General features: G+C 40.7%; 1 protein-coding gene across 3 annotated transcripts; it reads left to right on the top strand.

The window, feature by feature from the left end:
• LOC139566202 (chloride channel CLIC-like protein 1) lies at positions 1 to 23,253 on the top strand. 3 transcript variants are annotated; one of them, XM_071387234.1, is made up of 9 exons: positions 1 to 397; positions 2,085 to 2,165; positions 10,593 to 10,817; positions 12,211 to 12,351; positions 12,948 to 13,005; positions 15,576 to 15,670; positions 16,057 to 16,155; positions 16,433 to 16,855; positions 21,844 to 23,253. In XM_071387234.1, the coding sequence occupies exons 1-9, from the start codon at positions 242 to 244 to the stop codon at positions 21,949 to 21,951; spliced, it is 1,386 nt and encodes a 461-aa protein (XP_071243335.1). In that variant the 5' UTR covers positions 1 to 241; the 3' UTR covers positions 21,952 to 23,253. The 3 variants fall into 3 exon arrangements, with proteins under 3 accessions (XP_071243335.1, XP_071243336.1, XP_071243334.1); XM_071387233.1 differs by having other exon boundaries at positions 2 to 397; positions 15,573 to 15,670; XM_071387235.1 differs by lacking the exon at positions 2,085 to 2,165 and having other exon boundaries at positions 15,573 to 15,670.
• The last annotated feature ends 797 nt before the right edge of the window (positions 23,254 to 24,050 follow it).

The raw sequence follows: 24,050 nt of genomic DNA, 5'->3' as shown, positions 1-24,050 counted from the left end.
TGAGTAGAGTGTTGGAGGCTATTTTGTAGATGACATCATCGAAGTCGAGGATCGGTAGGTGGCGGAGTGCACATTTAATTGTTGCGAACGCCATTATACCAACGAAGAAGAATGTCGCCAATGACAGTTAGACCACAGCTTGAAGTTATTGTTGTGTTTGAGGCACGAGTTAAATGTAGCTTAGCTAGAGTAGCTTCCAAATGTCATAGTAGTAACGTTAGCTAGCCGTCTTAAAAGGAAGATGTCAACAAGTGCTGTCACGATGTTCATCATCATTGCTGCTGTATGCAGCCTGTTGCTCGTTGCTCAAGGGCAGATGGACGATGAGGAATGGATAGATCCCTATGATATGTTGAACTACGACCCAAGCACAAAGACCATGAGAAAGCCTGCTGAGGTACAGTACAATCAGCTGCTCAATGCCTGTTTTCGTGCCATGACTCGGTGCCATTAGTTGAATTTATTATTTTATTGTCCAATAAGAAATGCATATTTTGACCAATGGGTAAAATAATGTGAAAGGCTGCAGTGTGTAACTTCTTAGGCGACATGACCAAATTCACAGAAATGTGTTATTATAGACCATTTTCCAGTACATGAAACTCTTGGCGGCAAGAAAGCCATCGCCCATTCAACATAGCCTAGATTAATGTTTTTATTACATCTAAACAAAATACATTTTTAGTGGTTGTCATACGCTTACAATGTTTTGATTATTGATTGAACAGTCGTTAAGATTATATTTGGTTGTGATCTTTGCAAAATAACTTATGGATGCCGCAGTTATTAGCTAGAATCGTAACGCTCGTTGATATAGTCTGTCGCAAAAGTTAGCCAAAGAGCCATTTTACTGGTTTAAGTGTAAGTATAATGCAGTGGATTTGCGATGACACAAACATGCTATTAAACAGGACATTCAAACGAACCGTAATCGTATTATAATCCAAAAGTAGTGTGAAATGCACTCATAAGCAACGTGTAAATGGGAGCTTTTTTTAATGGCGTTCTATAAGAACTCCCCCATGTTATGCCACCAGCACCAATTTGTCCGCAACCGGCAATGTTTTTAAACACATGAAGGGGTCTATAGATCGACCATTCTCATTGAAAGCTAATATAGGAAGCGGTATGTTGTATGCGCACTAATTCTATGCTTCCCGTTCTTAAGTTTCGTTTTTTGGTGTTTTACTTTCGGTTTTGTACATCAACTTCAAACAGAAGAAAATACAATATTTTTGGTTATGAATAATATATTTCACTCTGTTTTTAAATGGTACACTGATTATCTACACTAGACTTGCTTGTTTTGTCACAAACTGAAATGGCAGAACGATTTCTGCATTGTGCAGCTTTAAATGCGGAAGACACATTTCGGTTGAATGCATTCAGTTGTGCAACTGACTAGGTATCCCCTTTCCGATGGGTTCCCAGTACTCTTCTGACTGTGCCAGGGAATGATTATAAGAGTACATGGCCATTACGGCCAGATCGTTCTTCAAGATGTTCATAGATGACCAGCAGGGTCTAATAATAATAATAATAATAATAATATGTGGTTGAAGAGGACACGACAGGTGTTTACCTCTGTGGTAAATAAATGTCAGTTGGCTTTTCCTAGCCAAGCTTTCAGAAGTCGAGACAGAAGATCTGAAATTTGGCACACATGCTCAGGAAAATGATTGTAGTTAACACACGTGATATATCAGACACCACTGTCCCGATTTTGGCAAATTACACTGATTGGCCCAAAGGGGCTGCTATAGTAATCAACTGAAATCCCACACTTTGAAAAAGCATATGTCCTGTCCTGTTTGAGCATACATTTTTGTTACTAATTGGCCCAAAAGGGGGCGCCGCAACATTTGTGGGGGACGACATGTTTAATGTTGCCATGTTTTGTTTTCTTTGTCAAGTTTCCTATTGCAGTAGCTAGCTATTTGAACAAAAACATGACGTGTGAAAATACAACCAAACATGACAAATACACATTATTTTGAACATCTCTTAAATGCTTATGACAGAATGGCGAGAAGGTGAAATGTCACTTTCCTGAGTTTTCATTTGAACATTTTTTTTTACCACAGGTTTCACAGCTGCCTTCATGCAATCTGGTGTTCAAGCAATTCCTCACCAAGCTTCTGAAGGAGATTGAAAAATTTGGCCTGGTATGTTTTGGCATTGTCTCAACTTGTGTGAACACTAACAATCGAGTTGCTGCTCACCCTCCCCCGCCCGTCATGTTTCTTACATTTCTTCCCCCTCCCTTCACATTTCTTTACTCACCCTCTTCTGAACCCTCAACCAATTTGATTGACATGATGTAGCCTACGTCTCTGCCTCATATTTATGAACAGCAGAAATAAAAACCTTGCAGCTATTTGATACGAATATTCTAAAAGTAAATATATTTTGTAGGCTAATTTGGGATGTAGGCTACAACCTTCTGTCTGTTGTAGGCTAACTAAGAATATTGCAGTAGCACAAGCAGGGCACAGTCTACACATTGCATTGGGGCAAAACAATCAGCGTTTTAACCAGATATAGATTTGTGATGTTTGCAATAGCCTACCTTTACACCAGACAAAGACGTCCAAACATCGCTGTGTGGAGGAAGGAGTATGGAATTACTCTTCAGCCTTTAATATCAAGCAAGCCTTTTGAATTTGAGAACAAATATCTGAGTGTTGCAAACAAAAATAATAATATTGAAAGCCCAAAAAAATAAGCTTATTTTGTTTTGAGCAAAATAAATAATATTGCAAGGAAATCATTTTGAGGTGGCCTCCCGGGTGGCGCAGTGGTCTAGGGCATCGCAGCGCTAGCTGTGCCACCAGAGACTCTGGGTTCGCGCCCAGGCTCTGTCGCAGCCGGCCGCGACCAGGAGGTCCGTGGGGCGACGCACAATTGGCCTAGCGTCGTCCGGGTTAGGGAGGGTTTGGCCGGTAGGGATATCCTTGTCTCATCGCGCACTAGTGACTCCTGTGGCGGGCCGGGCGCAGTGCGCGCTAACCAGGTCGCCAGGTGCACGGTGTTTCCTCCGACACATTGGTGCGGCTGGCTTCCGGGTTGGATGCGCGCTGTGTTAAGAAGCAGTGCGGCTTGGTTGGGTTGTGTTTCGGAGGACGCGTGGCTTTCGACCATCGTCTCTCCCTAGCCCAAACGGGAGTTGTAGCGATGAGACAAGATACTAACAATTGGATACCACGAAATTGGGGAGAAAAGGGAGTAAAATTTAAAAAATAATTGAAAAAATATTTTTAAAAGTCAAGAACAAATGAATTGTAAAAAAAATGCAAAAAAAATATATTCAATGAAAGAAGCAGTGCTCCGAAACACAACCCAACCAAGCCGCATTCTTTCCCTGCAGTTTTTTCTATTTTGGTTACGTTACCCTGCATTTTGCTTTCACTGCCTATTGAATACAATTGGATACCACGAAATTGGGGAGAAAAGGGGGTAAAGTTCAAAAATATATACATATCGCTGGGCGATATGGCCAAAATCAATATCCCGGCATAGGTCATTTCATATCCCGATAACGATACATATCACGCTATAGCACATTTTCTGTAATAAATATATAGTTTATATAAAATGATACTCAACAAATAAAAGGTACTTACTCATTTGATTATTTCTCCTTTTATTTAGAACCTTTGTGCAAATGTTCTATTAAATATGTAACAAAATATGAATGTATAAAATCTAAAAAGGTAAATGGAAAACATTTCAACTATAGTTGCAAACAAAATAAATATAAGCCTAAAAATGTTATATACAGTTGAAGTCGGAAGTTTACATACACTTAGGTTTGAGTCATTAAAACTCATTTTTCAACCACCAGATTGTTAACAATCTTGTTAACAAACTATAGTTTTGGCAAGTCGGTTAGAACATCTACTTTGTGCATGACACAAGTCATTTTTCCAACAATTGTTTAGACAGAATATTTCACTTATAATTCACTGTATCACAATTCCAGTGGGTCAGAAGTTTACATACACTAAGTTGACTGTGCCTTCAAACAGCTTGGAACATTCAAGAAAATTATGTCATGGCTTTATATGCTTCTGATAGGCTAATTGACATCATTTGAGTCAATTGGAGGTGTACCTGTGGATGTATTTCAAGGCCTACCTTCAAACTCAGTGCGTCTTTGCTTGATATCATGGGAAAATCAAAAGAAATCAGCCAAGACCGCAGGAAAAAAATTGTAGACCTCCACAAGTCTGGTTCATACTTGGGAGCAGTTCCAAATGCCTGAAGGTCCCACGTTCATCTGTACAAACAATAGTACGCAAGTATAAACACCGTGGGACCACGCAGCTGTCATACCGCTCAGGAAGGAGATGCGTTCTGTCTCCTAGAGATTAACGTACTTTGGTGCTAAAAGTGCAAATCAATCCCAGAACAACAGCAAAGGACCTTGTGAAGATGCTGGAGGAAACAGGTACAAAAGTATTTATATCCACAGTAAAACGAGTCCTATATCGACAACCTGAATGGCCGCTCAGCAAGGAAGAAACCACTGCTCCATAACCACCATAAAAATAGCCAGACTACGGTTTGCAACTGCACATGGGGACTTTTTGGAGAAATGTCCTCTGCTCTGATGAAACAAAAATAGAACTGTTTGGCCATAATGACCATCGTTAAATTTGGAGGAAAAAGGGGTCGCTTGCAAGCCGAAGAACACCATCCCAACCGTGATGCACGGGGGTGGCAGCATCGTGTTGTGGGGTGCTTTGCTGCAGGAGGGACTGGTGTACTTCACAAAATAGATGGCATCACGAGGAAGAAAAAGTATGTGGATATATTGAAGCAACATCTCACATCAGTCAGGAAGTTAAAGATTGGTCGAAAATGGGTCTTCCAAATGGACAATGACCCCAAGCATACTTCCAGAGTTGTGGAAAAATGGCTTAAGGACAACAAAGTCAAGGTATTGGAGTGGCCATCACAAAGCTCTGACCTCAACTCTATAGACAATTTGTGGGCAGAACTGAAAAAGCGTGTGCGAGCAAGGAGGCCTACAACCTGACTCAGTTACACCAGCTCTCTCAGGAGGAAGGTTGTGGAAGGCTACCCAAAACGTTTGACCCAAGTTAAACAATTTAAAGGCAATGCTACCAAATACTAATTGAGTGCATGTAAACTTCTGACCCACTGGGAATGTGATGAAAGAAATAAAATATGAAAGAAATAATTCTCTCTCCTATTATTCTGACATTTCACATTCTTGAAATAAAGTGGTGATCCTAACTGACCTAAGACAGGGAATTTTTATTTGGATTAAATGTCAGGAATTGTGAAAAACTGAGTTTAAATGTATGTAAACTTCCGACTTCAACTGTGTGTATATATATATTTTTTATTTGGGGGGGGGGTCTTGCTTGTTTTGCATGTTATTTTGACATTAATACGTGTCACATATCAATTTGGTACCTTGGGTTGAACGTTAGCACTAACACACAAAGCCGTTTATTATGTTCAACATAGGAGAGCCAAGAACAGGAAGCAGCTCTTTCAGTAGTTTAGTTGGAATAGGGTCCAGTATGCAGCTTGACGGTTTAGAGGCCATGATTATTTTCATATAAAGTAGCTTGATTGCTCATTCCAGAAGTTAGATGTGTTGATTAGTAACATCTGGACTATTATCTTCAGCACCTAACCACAGAGTTTCTAAACCCAGAGGCGCAACATTGCGAGATTTATGGGAACGTTTGCGAAGCAGGCCGGGGTTTGAGGTTTGAGTCCTCTATGGGCTTGATATTGCAGCTGACAGTGCAGGGAATTATTATTAACATAATTATTTGTTGATCAGTCATTCACAATTTTCCCACCATACATCACGGTTTTGATGATCTTAAACGCAGCCAATGAGAGTGGAAGATTCTTCCCTAGTTGTTAATTTTCTCAATCTAAAGGCACAACCTGGATTAGAGCCGAAGTCTTAAGTAGTTGAACATGTATTACTCCAACCTTGTGACACTGACGTGTTCCTGCGCATGAGCTTAGCTAGCCAATGTCACCATGACATTGCCTATAAGTGTGATCGGGGATTTCTATTGGTAGAAGCAGTTTCTGCCCATGGTCATACTGTACTACTACCTAAGAAGCTAGCAAGCAAGTTAATCAACACAAATGACTGTGGTCATTTCTAGATAGCTGCAGTGCCAAAACCAACTTTTTCAAAACCTCAAATTACACTGCAACCGGAAAGTATTCAGACCCCTTGACTTTTTCCACACTTTGTTACGTCACAGCCTTATTCTAAAATGGATTAAATAGTTTTTTCCCGCTCCTTAATCTACACACAATACCCCACAATGACAAAGCAAAAACAGGTTTTTAGAAATGTTTGCCAATTTATAAAAAAAAAAAAAATGGAGATATCACTTTTACATAAGTATTCAGACCCTTTACTCAGTACTTTGTTGAAGCACCTTTGGCAGTGATTACAGCGCCTTCTGGAAGGTTCTCCCATCTCCACGGAGGAGCTCTGTCAGTGACCATCGGGTTCTTCTCCCCCGATTGCTTGTTTGGCTGGGCAGCCAGCTCTCAGAAGAGTCTTGGTGGTTCCAAACTTCCATTTAAGAGTGATGGAGGCCACTGTGTTCTTGGGGATCTTCAATGCTGCAGGAATGTTTTGTTAGCCTTTCCCAGATCTGTGCCTCGACGCAATCCTGTCTCAGAACTCTATGGACGATTACTGCTCTGACATGCACTGTCACCAACTGTGGGACCTTTTTATATAGACAGATGTGTTCCTTTTTAAATCCTGTCATTTGAATTGACCACAGGTGGACTCCAAGTTGTAGAAACAGCTCAAGGTTGATCAATGGAAACAGGATGCACCTGAGCTCAATTGAGTCTCATAGCGATGGGTCTGAATACGTATGTAAATAAGGATTTCTGTTTTTATTTTGAATAAATGTGAAAAAATGTCTACCTGTTCGCTTTGTCATTATGGTGCATTGTGTGTAGATTGAGGATGTTTTTTTTCTTCATCTATTTTAGAATAAGGCTGTACAAAATGTGGAAAAGGTAAAGGTCTGAATACTTTCCAAATGCACTGTATGTACACTATATATACAAAAGTATGTTGACACCCCTTCAAATTAGTGGATTTGTCTATTTCAGCCACATCCAAGCTGACGGGTGTATAAAATCGAGCACACAGCCACGCAATCTCCATAGACAAACATTGGCAGTAGAATGGCCTTACTGAAGATAGCAGTGTCTTTCATTGTGGCACAGTCATAGGATGCCACCTTTCCAACAAGTCAGTTCGTCAAATGTCTACCCTGCTAGACCTGCCCTGGTCAACTGTAAATGCTGTTCTTGTGAAGTGGAAACATTTAGGAGCAACAACGGCTCAGCCGCGAAGTGGTAGGCCACACAAGCTCACAGAACGGGACCGCCGACTGCTGAAGTGCAAGCCCTCGGTTTCAACACTCATTACAGAGTCCCAAACTGTCTCTGGAAGCAACGTCAGCACAATAACTGTTCGTTGGGAGCTTCATGGAATGGGTTTCCATGGCCGAGCAGCCACACACAAGCCTAAGGTCACCATGCGCAATGCCAAGCGTCTGCTGAAGTGTGTAAATCTCGCCGCCATTGGACTCTGGAGCAGTGGAAACGCGTTCTCTGGAGTGATGAATCATGCTTCACCATCTGTCAGTCTGGGTTTGGAGAACGCTACCTTCCCCAATGCATAGTGTCAGCTTAAGGTTTAGGGGAGGAGGAATGATGGTCTGGTGCAATTTTTTCCCCATAGTTTGGGCTAGGCCCCTTACTTCCAGTGAAGGGAAATATTAACGTTACAGCATACAATGACATTCTAGATGATTCTGTGCTTCCAGCTTTGTGTCAACAGTTTGGGGAAGGCCCTTTCCTGTTTCAGCATGGGAAGGCCCTTTCCTGTTTCAGCATGACAATGCCCCCGTGCACAAAGCGAGGTCCATACAGAAATGGTTTGTTGAGATCGGTGTGGAAGAACTTTACTGGCCTGCACAGAGCCCTGACCTTGACCCCATCTAACACGTTTTGGGATGAATTGGAACACAGACCTCACTAATGCTCGTGTAGCTTAATGGAAGCAAGTCCCCGCATTAATTTTCCAACATCTAGTGGAAAGCGTTCCCAGAAGAGTGGAGGCTGTTATAGCAGCAAAGGGGGGACAAACTCTATATTAATGCCCATGATTTTGGAATGAGATGTTTGACGAGCAGGTGTCTACATACTTTTGGTGATGTAGTGTATATATTGCCAGTAACAATAACTCAAAGTTGTGTATTTGTCAAATTTTTGGAGACCGAGTAGATGGACATAACCTTGCCGTAACATTCTTTGAGTTAGCCCTTGGTGAGAGTGTTGACAAAGCTGTTTCTTGACTACTGTTAAAGTTGCAAGACATGGACATTATTGCATGTAGAGTTTTTCCTTCCTCTGCATAAGGCAGATAAGTGTTTAATTAGTGAATAGATTTGTCATGTCTATGCCGTAGCAATCAGTATACACAATTAACCATCACAAATTATTTTATTAAGGATATACCCCTTACTGTATGTACACTTGGGACCTGTGATAGAGGCAACAGTTATTGTCCTCATTTTCAAGAAACGGGTTACAATTGTTATCAATTCGTTTTCCTTGATAATGGTTTCCAACATTAGGCTTAGCAGAACTTCACTAAAGGGCGAGAACATTTCTGTATTGTAATTCTATTAGCAGAATACCTCATTGAAACATGTGGCTGGTAACAAATTGTCACTGTAAACTTGACTGAAAACAGTTCAACCAACAATGGATAAGTCTGCCCTACTTCTCATTGGTACAGTTAGAAATATTGGTAGTATTATTATGGGACAAAGTGATATTCCTCCTCCGGCTTCTCTCAGCTATGGAGACCAGACAAAACCTCCTATGAAAAAAGACCACAAAATGAATTATCAAATAAGGTTAACATGGGTGGAAACCTAATACAGTTTATCAATGTACAACTAACGATAGTCACAATTCAAATACTTACATTTTTAAAAAATGCTCCGGTTTAGCGCATGTTTTCACATCCAACCATTCACTCAATTTACCCAACTAAGGTCTTTACCCAAGTATGCTCTTATTGTAGTCGAATGGGTGTTTTAGCACAGGTAGGGATGACGATTTACACACTGCTGCTCTTCAGGGCCAAGAATGAGGTACACTAGTGCACACTTTGGGAGGAAGAGTGAAGAATCAGGACACAAGACTTGCAAACAGAAACTTGACTTGCAACAAAGAAATGTCACTTACAAGAACTCAGTGGTGGAGGATGGGACTACAATAATAATAATGTAATCAAATTTGAACTCTACTTTGAACATTACCATGCCGTAGAGTAGCACTTGACACTGAATTTGAATTTTGAATTTGAACATTGAATTTGAACTTACTGCTATTAGCCCATAGAAACACATCAAAAGGAAGTAAGTGTCGGTCCTATATCTGAGGGATGTAAGAAAGACGTGGAATTACCCGTATATCAAAACGGAGAACAGCATCCTGTTCGTGAGAGTCTCATCTTTCCATAGAGGGGTCATATTAGTGTGTAGCCCAAACCGTTCGGAGAGACTTTTTTTGCTAGAAAACAGATTTTCGGGACGTCTCCTGGTCTGCCAAATACTGCTTTAGCTTTGCCACCTTCCACAGTAGATGCGGAAGGCCGACATGAGCGGATGCGGTGGATCAAGACGCAGCCCATGCAACAAACAAAAAACATATCTCTACGCTAAACAGATTTTGATGGGGATGTTTGTATTATGCTAATTAGATGTCCACTCAGATATCGGCTGTAGGGGGTTATGAAATAAATAATTTGTGCGGGCTGGTAAAATCCCTCCATGCGAGGTTGAAAACCAAATGGCCAGTAGCCTATCATAAAAGCGTCAAGAGAAGTTAAAGTTGTGACCCAGTAGCCTATTTCCCAAATATTTTAATAGTCTGAGAAGTTGTCCAAAATGTGCCGCATTCAAAAAGAACGAAGGTCAGACTATTGGCCTAGGCATAGGCTGTTCTCAATCGCAGCTTTATGAGAGACGGAACAAACAATATGACCGCTAAGAAAGGAAGATGAGGCAAATAAAGCAAATATTATCCGGTTCTGAAGACGCTAGACTTGCTTCTATCCAGCCCATGATTTATAACCTAATTCAGTACGGTAAGAAAGCCTGTTGCTCATCAGTTGACTGTAATTTCTTCATGGGCGCGCCACAAAGACGTGCACATAGACCTGACCTGGCCATGCTGAGACCACCAGAAAGATTAGAAAAGATTTGCCTTCACTTAGCCTTTGCCCACAACCATTATTTTTTGCCATAATTCGTCCAGTTATAGCATGTGATTTTGCGCTATAGTCTGAGAGTGGTTATAGCAGAGGTATTTATAATAGAGGGTTTTACCATCGTTTATAAAAGTTGAGTACATAATCACGATGGGATAAAGGTTGACTTCGCCCAACCCAAGTTTTACCTCCTTGTGATGTAATATGCTATCTGTATGTGCCTGTACTTTGTTGTGCTACTTATTTTCTATTCCTTTCCAACCACTAGCCCAGTGATTTCCAGAATGATCTCTACTACGACGCCAAAGTAAGACTGTCTCGGCAAGCGTTGGCAGAGATCTGGACGCTTCTGGAGGGAAGGGACACCTGTAGAATGGAGGATCTGGACGATGCCCTCAGCCAGATCCTGGTGGATCTCAAACCACATGAACTCGAGGCCTCGAGATGGCACTTTGAGGACACCTTTGGTGTAGAGATCGACACAGTCATGAAGGTGATAATGTGTAGCAGAGGGGACTGTGATGCTCAAAATCAAGTGGATTTACCGCCGCACACACCACATGTGGTTTGCCTAAAGGAATTGATGATTGACAGTTTGTAAAGTAGGCTACACAGGCAGGGAGGATGAAATTTAAAGGGAATGTCTTTTCTGGACTTACAAGTTCATACTTGTAAGAAAACACAGTAACTCATAGGCTAGGACTAGCCTACACACAAACTAAAGGACATATAAAAACAAAACTACTCTCAATGGTGCTGGCTGGCATGTCTGATCTCTGCTTGAGGAGGCGAGTCCCATCTGCTCCACTGACTGACTGAGATGCGTATGAAGCTAGCTGCCACTTTTGTGTTCAACAATATGACTTAACCGCTCCGATTCAGAGCACAGTCATTTACTGTACGCTCAAGACAAGACAGAACTGATACCACTCGTTGGCGTCACAACGCCAGTAATATTTCTCATCGTCATCGCAGTTATTTAAGGAGCGACTGCCCCTAAAAACTTAAATGGCCTATGTGGCATCAATATGAGCCAGAAACATTTATTCTTGTGTCAACATTGACTACAAAATGTAAATAGGATCATTTTGGTCATAAAGTAGTTCTCGTCCAAAACAGATTTGCACGATAGGAAAGAATGGAATGTCACGGAATGAAGGGTACCGTAACAGTTTTCCGTGCGTTGGGTTTATTATAATCCTGCCCACAGCTGGCAGTACCCAAGTAATCATGAATTAGGAGCGCAGCTGCACGCAACCTGATCGTAATGCCCATGGTCAATTTGGTTTGACATTCGATATCCCTATGTGGCTAGTTAGAGACATCCGTAAATTACACAATGCACATGGGACAATATTTTAAAAGGTCAGTAGCTCCAAATTTTTACGACTTAACCTCAAATCATCTGTACATTTTAGAAATTCAGATGCATTTAATGAGACAACTAAAAGATGTGCGACATGAAAATATTGTCCCAGAGGTGGGCTATCCAAAGTCGAGCCAAATTTTCCACGGTCGCTCACCAGCCGGCTCAAGCGAAATGACCAAATTATTTTGTTAACTCTTCCTACCTGCGAACACGAGACACCCACATCAAACCACACCCCGAAACCAAATCCTGTTTGAATTCAGTCATGGCTGCTAGCATTTCTTAATGAACCAAATCAAAACAAAGCCAAAGCAGGGTTTCTCAAACTCTGTCCTGGGGGCCCCCCTTGGTGCCCGTTTACATTTTTGCCCTAGCACTTCACAGCTGATTCAAATAATCAACTCATCATCAAGCTATTATTTGAATCTGCTTGTGTAGTGCTAATGAAAAATTCTAAACTGGCCCCCAGGACAGAGTTGAGGAAACCCTGCTCTAAAGGACCTTCTCTCTCTTCCAGGTGTTTGTTTGTGTCTTAATTATAGTGGTCATCATCTGCAGCGAGCTGTGGTCTACAGTCTCCTGGTTTGTCCAGTTCACGCGAATCTTCGCCATCTGCTTTCTCATCGGTCTGGTGTGGTTTTGCTTCTTCCTCCACAAGGTAAATTATCAATACACACTTCCATGCATTCTGTAAAATGTCCACTTGCTAATAGCCCCTTACTGTCTATGATGTTCTATGTCTAGTAGTAAATAAATATTATTATAATTAATTTTAAAGAATATTTGAAGGTACAAAATTACTTATTTACAGACAGAGTGGCCAGTCTGGCTACTTTCAGTGTAGGGTCTGTCTGATTCAGGATTGATTCATGTTCTCAGAGGTAAAAATAAATGTAGGCTAAATGCTACAACAGTATTTTATGTCTTTGCAAATAATATTTTTTGGGGGTTTATGAACAGGTAAGGATGACTTAAACTAGTTCAGCTATTTATAATATGCCATAGTCTATTCTTTAAAAAATCTAAGCCAACTAAATAAATTGAAGGAACACCAAGGAATATCTTGAGGGAAAAACAAAATGATGTGGTTTTTTTTAGATTGATGAGGGATAATAGCAGTTGTAGAACTAGGGTTTGAACTGTGGGTGTGTGGTCCCAGGGATGGCAGCACTGCCACTAAACCAGCTCCTGACCCAGGAATGGTACAATGCTAAATCCATCATATCTGTAATTGTAATTTTATTGTCCTGTCAGATTGACTTTGCCGTCGACGCGAAATGCACCGGGAAAATTGACTGGTGGGACTTAAATGGTGAGATGATGCAAAAAACATTAACATTTGAATAAATGCGTCATTCTTTTATAATAATTGGTGCATAAAGAGATAATATATTAATTTTGTAATGCCATTAAAAAAATAGATATTAAGACACATGGATGTTGTTAGAGACATGGTATGTGAGCGGAGAGGCGCTAGCATGCCCAATTTGACTGGAGCGTGGAGTGAGATTTCCAAAGGCTGGGGCGTCGGCCTTTTAGCCCGCTACAAAGTAGCGCTCCGGTAGCACTCGCTTCACGAGCTCAGAGCATGCCAGTGTACGTGTGTGCTGCTATCTACAGACCCTTCCTTTAGCTACTGTCACGGAGTTCGCTAAATATTTTCAAAAAGAAACTGATAAAACACACAGATGCTAAATCAAGTCGACTTACAAAGATGGGGACCAAGAGCAAGAGGGAAATGCGGTGATATAGTGTCCACAACTAAATAATCATTGTGGAATCTGAAAGAGACACCTATCTCATACATTCTACATGCACATGCTGACAGAACGGAACGAGGTGGGTAGATAACTGTCATTGTATTTATAAGCGAAAAAATCGGGTGTCTCGTAAATTTCGTTTCGTTCATTTTTGTTCTATTATCTATACTATAGGCCAAAGTTGATTTTGGCCCAATAGGACTGGCATATTCCCACGTTCAAGGAGCTTTCCGTTTTGATTGGGTTATTTTGCCTAAAAACCTTTTAGGCCTACCTATAGAAACATTTAAAAACAACTCTGCATTCCTGCCCAGCCTGGCAAAAGTGTCCCGCCTGGTATTTAGCATCCCCAGTGGCTTTGCAAGTATACAGCTCTCCAGGCACTTAGCATGAGCCTGAAGCCACAGACACTGGCCAAAGTCGTGTTTCTAAAAGTGAATTCAACGGCACTGAGCCGAATCAGGGATTTCTCGTTTCATTTTTATTTAATTCTAAGTAAGTCATAGCCTATATGCGCAATTTGGAGACTATAATGATTTAATACAACGAAATGTTGTTTAATGCTGAGAGCTTAATGCACTTCTGCCCAGCCTGGCAAGAGTGGCCAAAAGGGTGTTTAGCATCCCCAGTGGCTCTGCAAGTGTGGAGAGGGTATTCTCCACGGCTGGCCTGCTCTCCGGGCACCATCGCATGAGCCTGAAGCCACAGACTGGCCAAACTCGTCTTTCTAAAAATTAGTTCTAAAAATCAATTCAATGGCACTAATAAGTCATTTTTTATTTAACTCCGAGTCACAGCCTATATGCGCAATTTATAGACTATAATGATTTAATACAACCAGCCTATTGTGTCGCACACGCAAATGCTTCACAATGTATTTATTTGTAGGCTATAGCCTTGAAATAATATAGCCTTAATAATTCATTTTCGTTCCTGACTACCTGCTATTTAATATGACATGTAGCCTATTTCCGCTTCTTACATTCACCGTTTCATGTTTATTCAAATACTTTTCATTCAAATCCATATGTTTTGGTTTCAATACTTAAAAAACAATTGGTAGATCCAGGTAGTCATAAATAGTGTTGGTTAAAGTGTGATTTTAATGAATGGAGCGAATTTGGAGTAGCAGTTTTTTTTGTGTTTTTTTTTGTCCGCGTGGAGCGGTTTTGACCTCTCCATGTGTGACTAGCGCGATTTCCAACCACTCAACTCCGCTCACATACTCTGGTTGGAGACCATTTAGACCAGAACACCTTTTCTTGTATAATTATCAGTAGTAATAATCATTTTATGTGTTAGGGCTGATAAAATAGTAATTTACAATCTCTCTCTTTACTGGTTTATATAATGATGTCCTCTTTATTATGAATAGATGTTTTTTATATATCCTTGGAGATTTGAAAGTGGTGTTCGGTTTAAGGTCTTTGTGTATGAGAAGTGGAGTTATTTAGGAATGTGTACTCCCAATAACTCAAGGCCTCTCTCCACTGGTAAGAAGTCCTGTGATATGCACAGAGGTTCTAGATGTCTGGTACAAACTCCAGGCAGACAGCAAAAAAGCTCAAACTAGATTTGTTACAACTAACTGGATGTGTCAGCTAAGAACATACATTCAATACAGTGTAGTGCCCATTTTATACCTTTAGTTCTCACCTCTTCCTTTCCAGAAAGATGTGTTTCAGTACTTTTCCATCATCCAGTATTTCTCTGTGCTCCTCCTTGCATATCACCGGACTTGTTATCAGTCAAGAGAGGGCTTGAGTTATTGGGAGAACACATTCCTGCAGTCCACTGTAACATTTCACTTCTCATACAAAGAGCTTAAACCTAACACTACTTTAAATCCCAAAGGATATATATAAAAAAACATCTATTCAAGAGTATATAAGATATAAAATAGTCAGATTGTAAATTACTATTTTATATATCAGCCCTTACCCATAATTATTAGAACAGATAAGTATACAAGAAAATGTGCTCAGGTCTTACTGGTCTCCAACAGCGTCAACATTTTGTTACACTTTGCACTGTTTGCAGTAAACTTACTGTGGAAATGCATATGGGTTATGTTGTCATGAAGCCTACTGTATTGGACTCCTTCCTACCTTTACCCCAGAAGGCACCTCTGTACCAATGACTCTCCAGGATGGTCTCTGTAAGATGTACAACAAAGTCCTCAACGTCACCCCAATCCGTCTCGTACCCCAAGCTAAGGTAACCTGTAGTTGACAACCGGGGTTGGGGACAATTCCATTTCAATTCAGCCATACAGGATGTAAGTGCAGAGCCTTTGGTCTAGCGGTAATGCTCTAGGCACACAAACTGCTCCCTACCGGAGACTAGGGATCAAACCCCAACCCTTATCCTTCCCATCTCTCTGTATCTGTCTCTAATTCTACCTGTCCAAATAAAGTAAACAATGCGTGAATCCTTCCTGCATTGACTGCACTGAAATGGAATTGACCGCAACCCTGTTGATGACCAATAACCTGTGTAGCATTTAGTCTATTTCCAATAGGACGTGGTGTGATGGTGTGTTGTTTTGTCTTTCTCTGAATGCAATCACTATGACCATCACCAACTTCTTCACGGAAACGCAGAAGCACTTTGGCCAGAGGATCAGCGAGTTGCTCGTAGCCATCAATGACCTGCCGGTCACCCGGGATATCCCTGTGCTCCTCATCGTGCTTTCCATCCTGGTGCGCGTGCGCACACACACACACACACACACTTGAAACACTTTTAGAAGGCCTGGGGTAAATTACATTTCAATTAAAACATTTCAGAAAGAGAATTGGTGTTGAAAAATAAATGGCCCTTTTCAATGCTTGAATGAGAAATTAAATTTACTTCCATATTGAAATGGAATGGAATTTGACCCATCCCTGACTATCACACAGCAGTCATAGTAACTGTTTCCAGTTGTAGCCAGTTCCCTACATGTCACTGAAGCAGAATATTCCTCATGTTCCTCAGGTGTTTATGTACTGTAGATGCCAGGCAGCCATCAAGCACGGCATTACGAGACTGCTGCGCATCGGCAGGCCCAGGGACCCTCCTCCTCCAGCCATGGACCAGCCCGAGCCCCAGGCCCATCTGAGAGGTACAAACCACGACCCACTGGCAGGGGGGGAGGCCCCTCAATGCTCCCCTCCCAGAAACGTGGAGACCCTGAGGAACGACGACCGGCCGTTTAGCAACGTCCAGGAAGAGATGCAACAAGAACCAGTTGTAGCTGGGGCCACAACTGAAGGCAATGACTCACAAGAAGCTAAACCCTCTCCAGCTAAAGCCAAACCCAATGAGAGGGACGTGAAGTCTGAATCTAAGGTGGCTACTGACGGGGAGTCTAAGCAGCTGGCCGAGAGGCAGCCCGCACCAACTACACAAGGGAATAATGTAAGTGTTTTGTGTTGATCTCGGCTGAGTTATGGATGCAAAGGTGTTCCCTTATGAACCTGGGGGCTTATCAAAAGCATCGTTCTAGGTCTTTAGCCGCTACACTGGAAGTGTATACCGGAGGTAAGGAGAGAGCAGAGAGCAAGCCACTCCAGCAAGTGGTCTCAGCCGCGAGCTGTACAACAAATCCTTAAAACTACAACCAAACTTAATTTTACACTTCAGAGCTGCAAGCTACAGAGGGAACCCGCCAGCCTCTAGCAGTGGAGGAAAAGGTTGCGTAGAGTGGGGATTTGAGGAAATTGTATGTAGAAGGACTGAGAAGTTCAACCGTTGACTTTTTAAAAGGACGTCTACTCCAAAATGAATTCAAATCTAAAATATAATTTCCACCTCCAGAAATAAGCCCAATAAGATATTACATATTGGTAAAATGATTTTAACATATTGGACCATGCGTATAGCCTATGCATGGTCCATCTTATCAGGTATGCTATAACCATTATCACCTGTAGCCTAACTGATGCAGCATAGTGGCTATAAATAAATAGGCTGACGCATTGGTTTGGCTATCTGCATTTAACATGGGCATAATCATTAGCTAGATCGGAAATGGGATCTTTTAACTAGATAACATTTATCAAAACATGCTACGTCCCAGACAAATTGCATAAACACACTGAATATAGGGTAACTTGGGGTAAAACGCCACATGGGGTAAAACGCAACACGGGGTAACACGCCCCCTCCTGTACTTCTCACAGAAACCACTTGATGTCAGCATGCTCCTCGGCTCCAAATGCTGGTGACGGGTAGCACTTTACTGGGCAGCTGGCATTGAAACCCCCCCCTGCTAGGCGAAAGGTGTTCCAATGACGGGCCTTAAGGTTATTATAGCTGGTGGTGGATGGTTGTCAAACTGTTGAAAAACGATCATTCAGACCAGCCTTCTTGATTTGAACTTTCGTAAACTACATTATGGATATAGGAAAATGACCTATGTTTATGGGTATACGGTCAGTAAGTCCTCTGTCCTTGTTTTTAAATGCCAACCACAGCACCTTACATGCGTTAATGGGATGATTCAGATTCTACATCAGTTGGTTAATTGCAGAACCTGTATTATTTTTAGATTTTTTTTTTTTCTTTACCCAAATTGTTTAACGCCACTGTCCTTTATTGTGCTTTTGTTTGCCTGCCTAGTCATGGTCAATGTGCATGTACCTTCAACACATGATTGTGTATCTTGTGTGCAGTCATCCTGTCAGTGGTGGCAATGTTTTGAGATAATGTGAATGATGTTCTGTATGGTATTACAATAGACAAATCCACATGAATAAGCAGGTGCACATCATTGGGTATTACTAATATACACTGAGTGTACAAAATATTATGAACACCTGCTATTTCGATGACAGACTGACCAGGTGAAGGTGATGATCCTTTATTGATGTCACTTGTTAAATCCACTTCAATCAGTGTAGATGAAGGGGAGGAGACAGCAAGTTTGTGGGTGTACTATTTTTAGATTTCAGTGCAGCATTTGATTTAGTGGATCATTAAATAATTTTGACAAAATTAATGCATTATGGTTTTAAGGAGGTAGCATTGAATTGGGTACAGTCATATCTAACTGACAGGAAACAGTCCACCTATATCAATGGTTCATTTTCTTCCCCTCGTGTTAAACTGTGGAATACCGCAGGGCAGCTGCCTTGGGCCACTTCTCTATTTAATATATGCCAACAACCTTCCCCTATGCCTTAGCTGAAACTCAAGCTACTATATTTGCAGATGATACTACAATTTATGCAGCAAGACAATCGGTTCAACAGGTACAGCAAGCTTTACAAGGAGATTTGGAGAATATTAGGGAGTGGGTTTGCCAAAACAAACTTGTTTTAAACACCAAGAAAACCAAAGTTATGTTGGTCTGTTCCACTAGGAAAAGGCCAAAACAGCATGGGATACAATTAAGTATGGGAGGAGTACAAATTGAAGAAGTGGCAGAAACCAAACTATTGGGAGTGCAGCTAGACAACTGCTTATGATCGTCTCAAATAACTAATCTAAATAAAAATAAAAACAGCATGCATAATCAGAAGGATAGCTAAATATTTACCAGGAAAAAAAATTCAGCAAATAACACAAGCATTAATTGAGAGTGAGGTGAATTACTGTTCTGTGGTCTGGGGAAATGCATCATCAAGTGAAGTTAGGAGGCTGCAGAATGCACAGAACAAAGCAGCAAGGATTGTTTTAAGGTGGAGATATGGTTCTTCTGTTGCAGTCATGCTCAATGTCGATTGATGACCAACCAAGAACAAGATAATTGAAAGGAACATGCTTATTGTATTTCATAATATTCATTTAAAATGCCAAGTTCTATTCACAACGGTATTCAGTTGGTAAGAGACAGACATTCCGTAAATACTAGGAATAGATTGTCCACCATCTATGCGTTGTCCAGACAGAAAAGAGAAATAGGCTAAATAACATTTCGATTTAGAGCAATAAAGAAATTGAATAAATTAACTGAGCAAACCAGAAAACTTTCAACGATTTAAATATAATACATAGAAATGTTGTGGGACTATAGTAGATGAATAATCAATATTTTTTAGATTGAGTATTTATTGGGTCAGTATGTTTGTAATAGTGTGTTATATGTGAAAATGTGTTCGTATTATAAATTGTATTTTAATGTTTAAGGACTCTTGGAAGATTAGTCCAAATGGGGTCTAAAAGAGATCCAAATTAAAGGGGTTGCGCTACTCAATATTAGGAAGGTGGTGTTAATGTTTTGTACACAGTGCATTCGGAAAGTATTCAGACCCCTTCCCTTTTTCCACGTTTTGTTACGTTACAGCTTTATTCTAAAATGGATTAAATCATTTTTTACCCCTCATCATCTACACACAATTCCCCAAAATGACGAAGCTAAAATAGGTTTTTAGAAATGTTTGCTAATTTTATTAAAAATAAAAAACAGAAATACCCCTATTCACAACATTTCATACCCTTTTGCCATGAGACACAAAATTGAGCACAGGTGCATCCTGTTTCCATTGATCATCCTTGAGATGTTTCTACAACTTGATTGGAGTTCCCTGTCGTGTCAGGACCATCATTAAATGTGAAGACTGTTATTTTATCAATTCTCTGTGTAATTAAACTTATGTAAACTTGAATTAACTAGGAAGTTGGGGCACCACGGATTTTAAATAAAGTCTCTATTTTCCGAATCGACTCTTCAGATATTTTCATATCTTAACAAAACAGTCTCTTATTAAGGAATTATTATTATTATTACCTCATCTGTTCTCATTACTGAACGTCACAAACCCTTGAATATCTGCACGAACCCTAGCCTAAATCATGAATCAGCGATATACAAATTGGCTTTATTTATTTATTTACTAACTAAATAATCACACAGAATTACTTACACACAAACAGTAGATATTTGGTTACTACATGATACAAAGAAAAAGTCCCTAGCGGACGAAGCCGATATGACGGCTTGGTAGACAAACGAAACAGGTGGGGACTGAGCGTGAGCGGGAAAAACAAAATAGATTTACTACACACAGTTGATAATTATATTAATTGAAATGCTAATCCTTTGCACATGAATGACCGCTCATTCGAGAATAATTGCAATGTATATATTTATGCCCGTATGTCGTTGTTGTCTTCTCTGTTGGAATCCGGTCCGTCTGCTTTAGAGTCAGTTCATAATTGTCCGTTGAGCTCCAAGACAGGATTGTGTCAAGACACAGATCAGATCTGCAGCATTGAAGATCCCCAAAAACACAGTGCCCTCCATCATTCTTAAATGGAAGAAGTTTGGAACCACCAAAACTCGTCCTAGAGCTGGCCGCCCGGCCAAACTGAGCAATCGTGGGACACGGGCCTTGGTCAGGGAGGTGACGAAGAACCCAATGGTCACTGACAGTCACTGACAGAGCTCCGGAGTTCCTCTGTGGAGATGGAAGAACCTTCTAGAAGGACAACCATCTCTACAGCACTCCACCAATCAGGCCTTTATGGTGGAGTGGCCAGACGGATGCCACTCCTCAGTAAAAGGCACAATAGCCGGTTTGGAGATTGCCAAAAGGCACCTAAAGGACTCTGACTATGAGAAAGATGATTTTCTGGTCTGATGAAACCAATAATATGAAACCAACCAATATATACTCTTTGGCCTGAATGCCAAGCGTCACGTCTGGAGGAAACCTGGCACCATCCCTATGGTGAAGCGTGGTGGTGGTAGCATCATGCTGTGGGCATGTTTTTCAGCGGCAGGGACTGGGAGACTAGTGAGGATTGAGGGAAAGATTCACGGAGCAAAGAACAGAGAGATCCTTGATGAAAACCTGCTCCGGAACATTCAGCACCTCAGACTGGAAGGAAGGTTCACCTTCCAACAGGACAACGACCCTAAGCACACAGCCAAGACAACGCGGGAGTGTCTTTGTGACAAGTCTCTGAATGTCCTTGTGGCCCAGCCAGATCCCGGACTTGAACCCAATCAAACATCTCTTGAGAGACCTGAAAATAGCTGTGCAGTGACACTCCCCATCCTACCTGACAGAGCTTGAGAGGATCAGCAGAGAAGAACGTGAGAAACTCCCCAAATACATGTGTGCCAAGCTTGTAGTGTCCTACCTACCCTAGAAGAATCAAGGCTGTAATCACTGCCAAAGGTGCTTCAACAAAGTACTGAGTAAAGGGTCTGAATACCTATGTAAATGTGATATTACCGTTTTTTTTTATTTGTAATAAATGTGCAAACATGTCTAAACCTGTTTTTGCTTTGTCAGTATGGGTTATTGTGTTTAGATTGATGAGAAATCTATTTTAGAATAAGGCTGTAACGTAAAAAGTCAAGGGTTCTGAATACTTTTCGAATGCACTGTAGCTGTGGCTTCTCATAAGTTGGAATGATTTGTTTCTAAATATTGCCCTTTGCTTACTGTTTGCAGACGCAGGAGAAGTCATCAGAAGAGAAGATTTCATCTATCTCAGGGCAGCATGGTGAAACTAATGGGGTGCCTGTACAAGAGACTGAACCATCGTCGCTAGCAATATAGACGATGTTCTTGTCATTGACAGCAGTGCGAAATCTCAAATCCGTGAGTTGGATGCCTTAAGCCAGTTATAAAGATGCAGTTTCTCAAGAGAATAAAGAATACTTTTTATTTCATTTTTTGAAAATGTTTTTCAGTTTACAATGTAGGCCGTAGTGATTTTTATCTTTTAAAAAAAGCAGTTTGTTTACCTGTCTTACATTATTTTTTTGTTAGGGAAAGACCAGGCTTAATATTGCATATAGATTTTATAGATTCCATCAATGTAATTGTCTGCATCATTTACAATCCCCCATATATATATTTATAACACACAGTACTGTTCAAAACACCAGTCTCAACATCAACAGTGAAGAGGCAACTCCGAGATGCTTGCCTTCTAGGCAGAGTTCCTCTGTCCAGTGTCTGTTTTGCCCATCTTAATCTTTTCTTTTTATTGTCCAGTCTGAGATAGGTATTTTTCTTTGCAACTCTGCCTAGAATTCCAGCATCCCGTAGTCGCCTCTTCACTGTTGATGTTGAGACTGGTGTTTTGCGGGGACTATTTAATGAAGCTGCCAGTTGAGGACTTGTGAGGCATCTGTTTCTCAAACTAGACACTAATGTACTTGTCCTCTTGCTCAGTTGTGCACCGGTGCCCCCCACTCTTTCTATTCTGGTTAGAGCCAGTTTGCGCTATTCTGTGAAGGGTGTAGTACACAGCGTTGTACGAGATCTTCAGTTTCTTGGCAAATTCTCACATGGAATAGCCTTAATTTCTCAGAACAAGAATAGACTGACAAGTTTCAGAAGAAAGTTATTTGTTTCTTGCCATTTTGAGCCTGTAATCGAACCAACAAATGCTGATGCTCCAGATACTCAAGTAGTCTAAAGAAGGCCAGTTTTATTGCTTCTTTAATCAGCACGACAGTTTTCAGCTGTGCTAACATAATTGCAAAAGCTTTTTCTAATGATCAATTAGCCATTTAAAATTATAAACTTGGATTACACTATCAAAATAAAGTCGCACACCATGTGTAATCTCCCAGCAATTTAATGGGTATTTACCAACATTTCGGCATCACTGTGCCTTCCTCAGGGTGATGTCATGAATACTTGAACCAGGTTATGTAGACAAACAGTGCAATTAGTGTAACCAATGACAATAGTGAGGGGTGTGTCATAATGATTAAGTTAATTAAAATTAATGAAACTTAAATTGTATATGGCATATAAAATATATTATGCTATTGTTATCATATAGAAACAATGGAGTGTACATCATATTAGCATCATCATATATTATTAAATTCAATTTCACATAATAATTTAGTCTATCGTTTTTGTTACATGTAATCTTTTGGTTCAACCTTAATATATAATGAACATCGTCTCTACTGTAAGTCGCTCTGGATAAGAGCGTCTGCTAAATGACTAAAATGTAAATGTAAAACAGGGGTAACATATTAGGAATATGCTATAAAATAAAAAAGAGATGAAAGTCAATATTCAGACCACTAGGGGTCAATGTTTTTAGATAGGATATCCAGTAAGCCTCTTTGTAGTAGTAGGATCTCAATGTTACTACCTGCTCCTTGGTAGAGCAACATGCTCAATGCCTGGGTATTTGAGGGAGGAGATGGGATGGTTAGCTTCAACAAAGTGAGCTGCTACTGGATAGTCAGTGTTCTGACACCTGATTGAGCTGTGGTGTTCAGCTATGCGTTGTTTTAATTGTCTTTTCGTTTGTCCTACATAGGCTTTTCCACATGAACAGGTGATGAGATAGATTACTCCCTTGGTCTTGCATGATATGATGCCCCTAACAGGGATCTTTCGACCTGTATGTGGGTGTCTGAAGAAAGACGTTTTTATAGTGCTATTGCACTGTGTGCATGAGCCACATTTTTGTAGTTAACATTTTGGATAGGTGTCAAGAGTGTCTGAGTGGGCTCAGGGTTCATGTCAGATCTCACCAAACTATCTCCAATATTGCGACCACGCTTATAGACCACCAGTGGGGGTCCCTTGAAGAGATGTGTGATTTATTTATTTGCATTTTGTCTGATTGCAGAATATGCCAGTGCTTTTCCAAGATTGCTTTCATTTTCTCCTAACCCTTG

This window comes from Salvelinus alpinus, chromosome 38 (genome assembly GCF_045679555.1).
Source record: "Salvelinus alpinus chromosome 38, SLU_Salpinus.1, whole genome shotgun sequence".
Taxonomy (NCBI): Eukaryota; Metazoa; Chordata; class Actinopteri; order Salmoniformes; family Salmonidae; genus Salvelinus; species Salvelinus alpinus.
The sequence above is the reverse complement of the archived record's forward strand: the minus strand, read 5'-3'. Positions and strand labels throughout refer to the sequence as shown.

Bases quoted from the DNA above. Each gene is read 5' to 3' on its own strand.
- LOC139566202 (XM_071387233.1), top strand. From the start codon at position 242: ATGTCAACAAGTGCTGTCACGATGTTCATCATCATTGCTGCTGTATGC. The intron at 10,818-12,210 runs GTGATAATGTGT...TCTCTCTTCCAG, and splicing joins AGATCGACACAGTCATGAAG to GTGTTTGTTTGTGTCTTAAT. The intron at 15,671-16,056 runs GTAACCTGTAGT...ACGGAAACGCAG, and splicing joins GTCTCGTACCCCAAGCTAAG to AAGCACTTTGGCCAGAGGAT.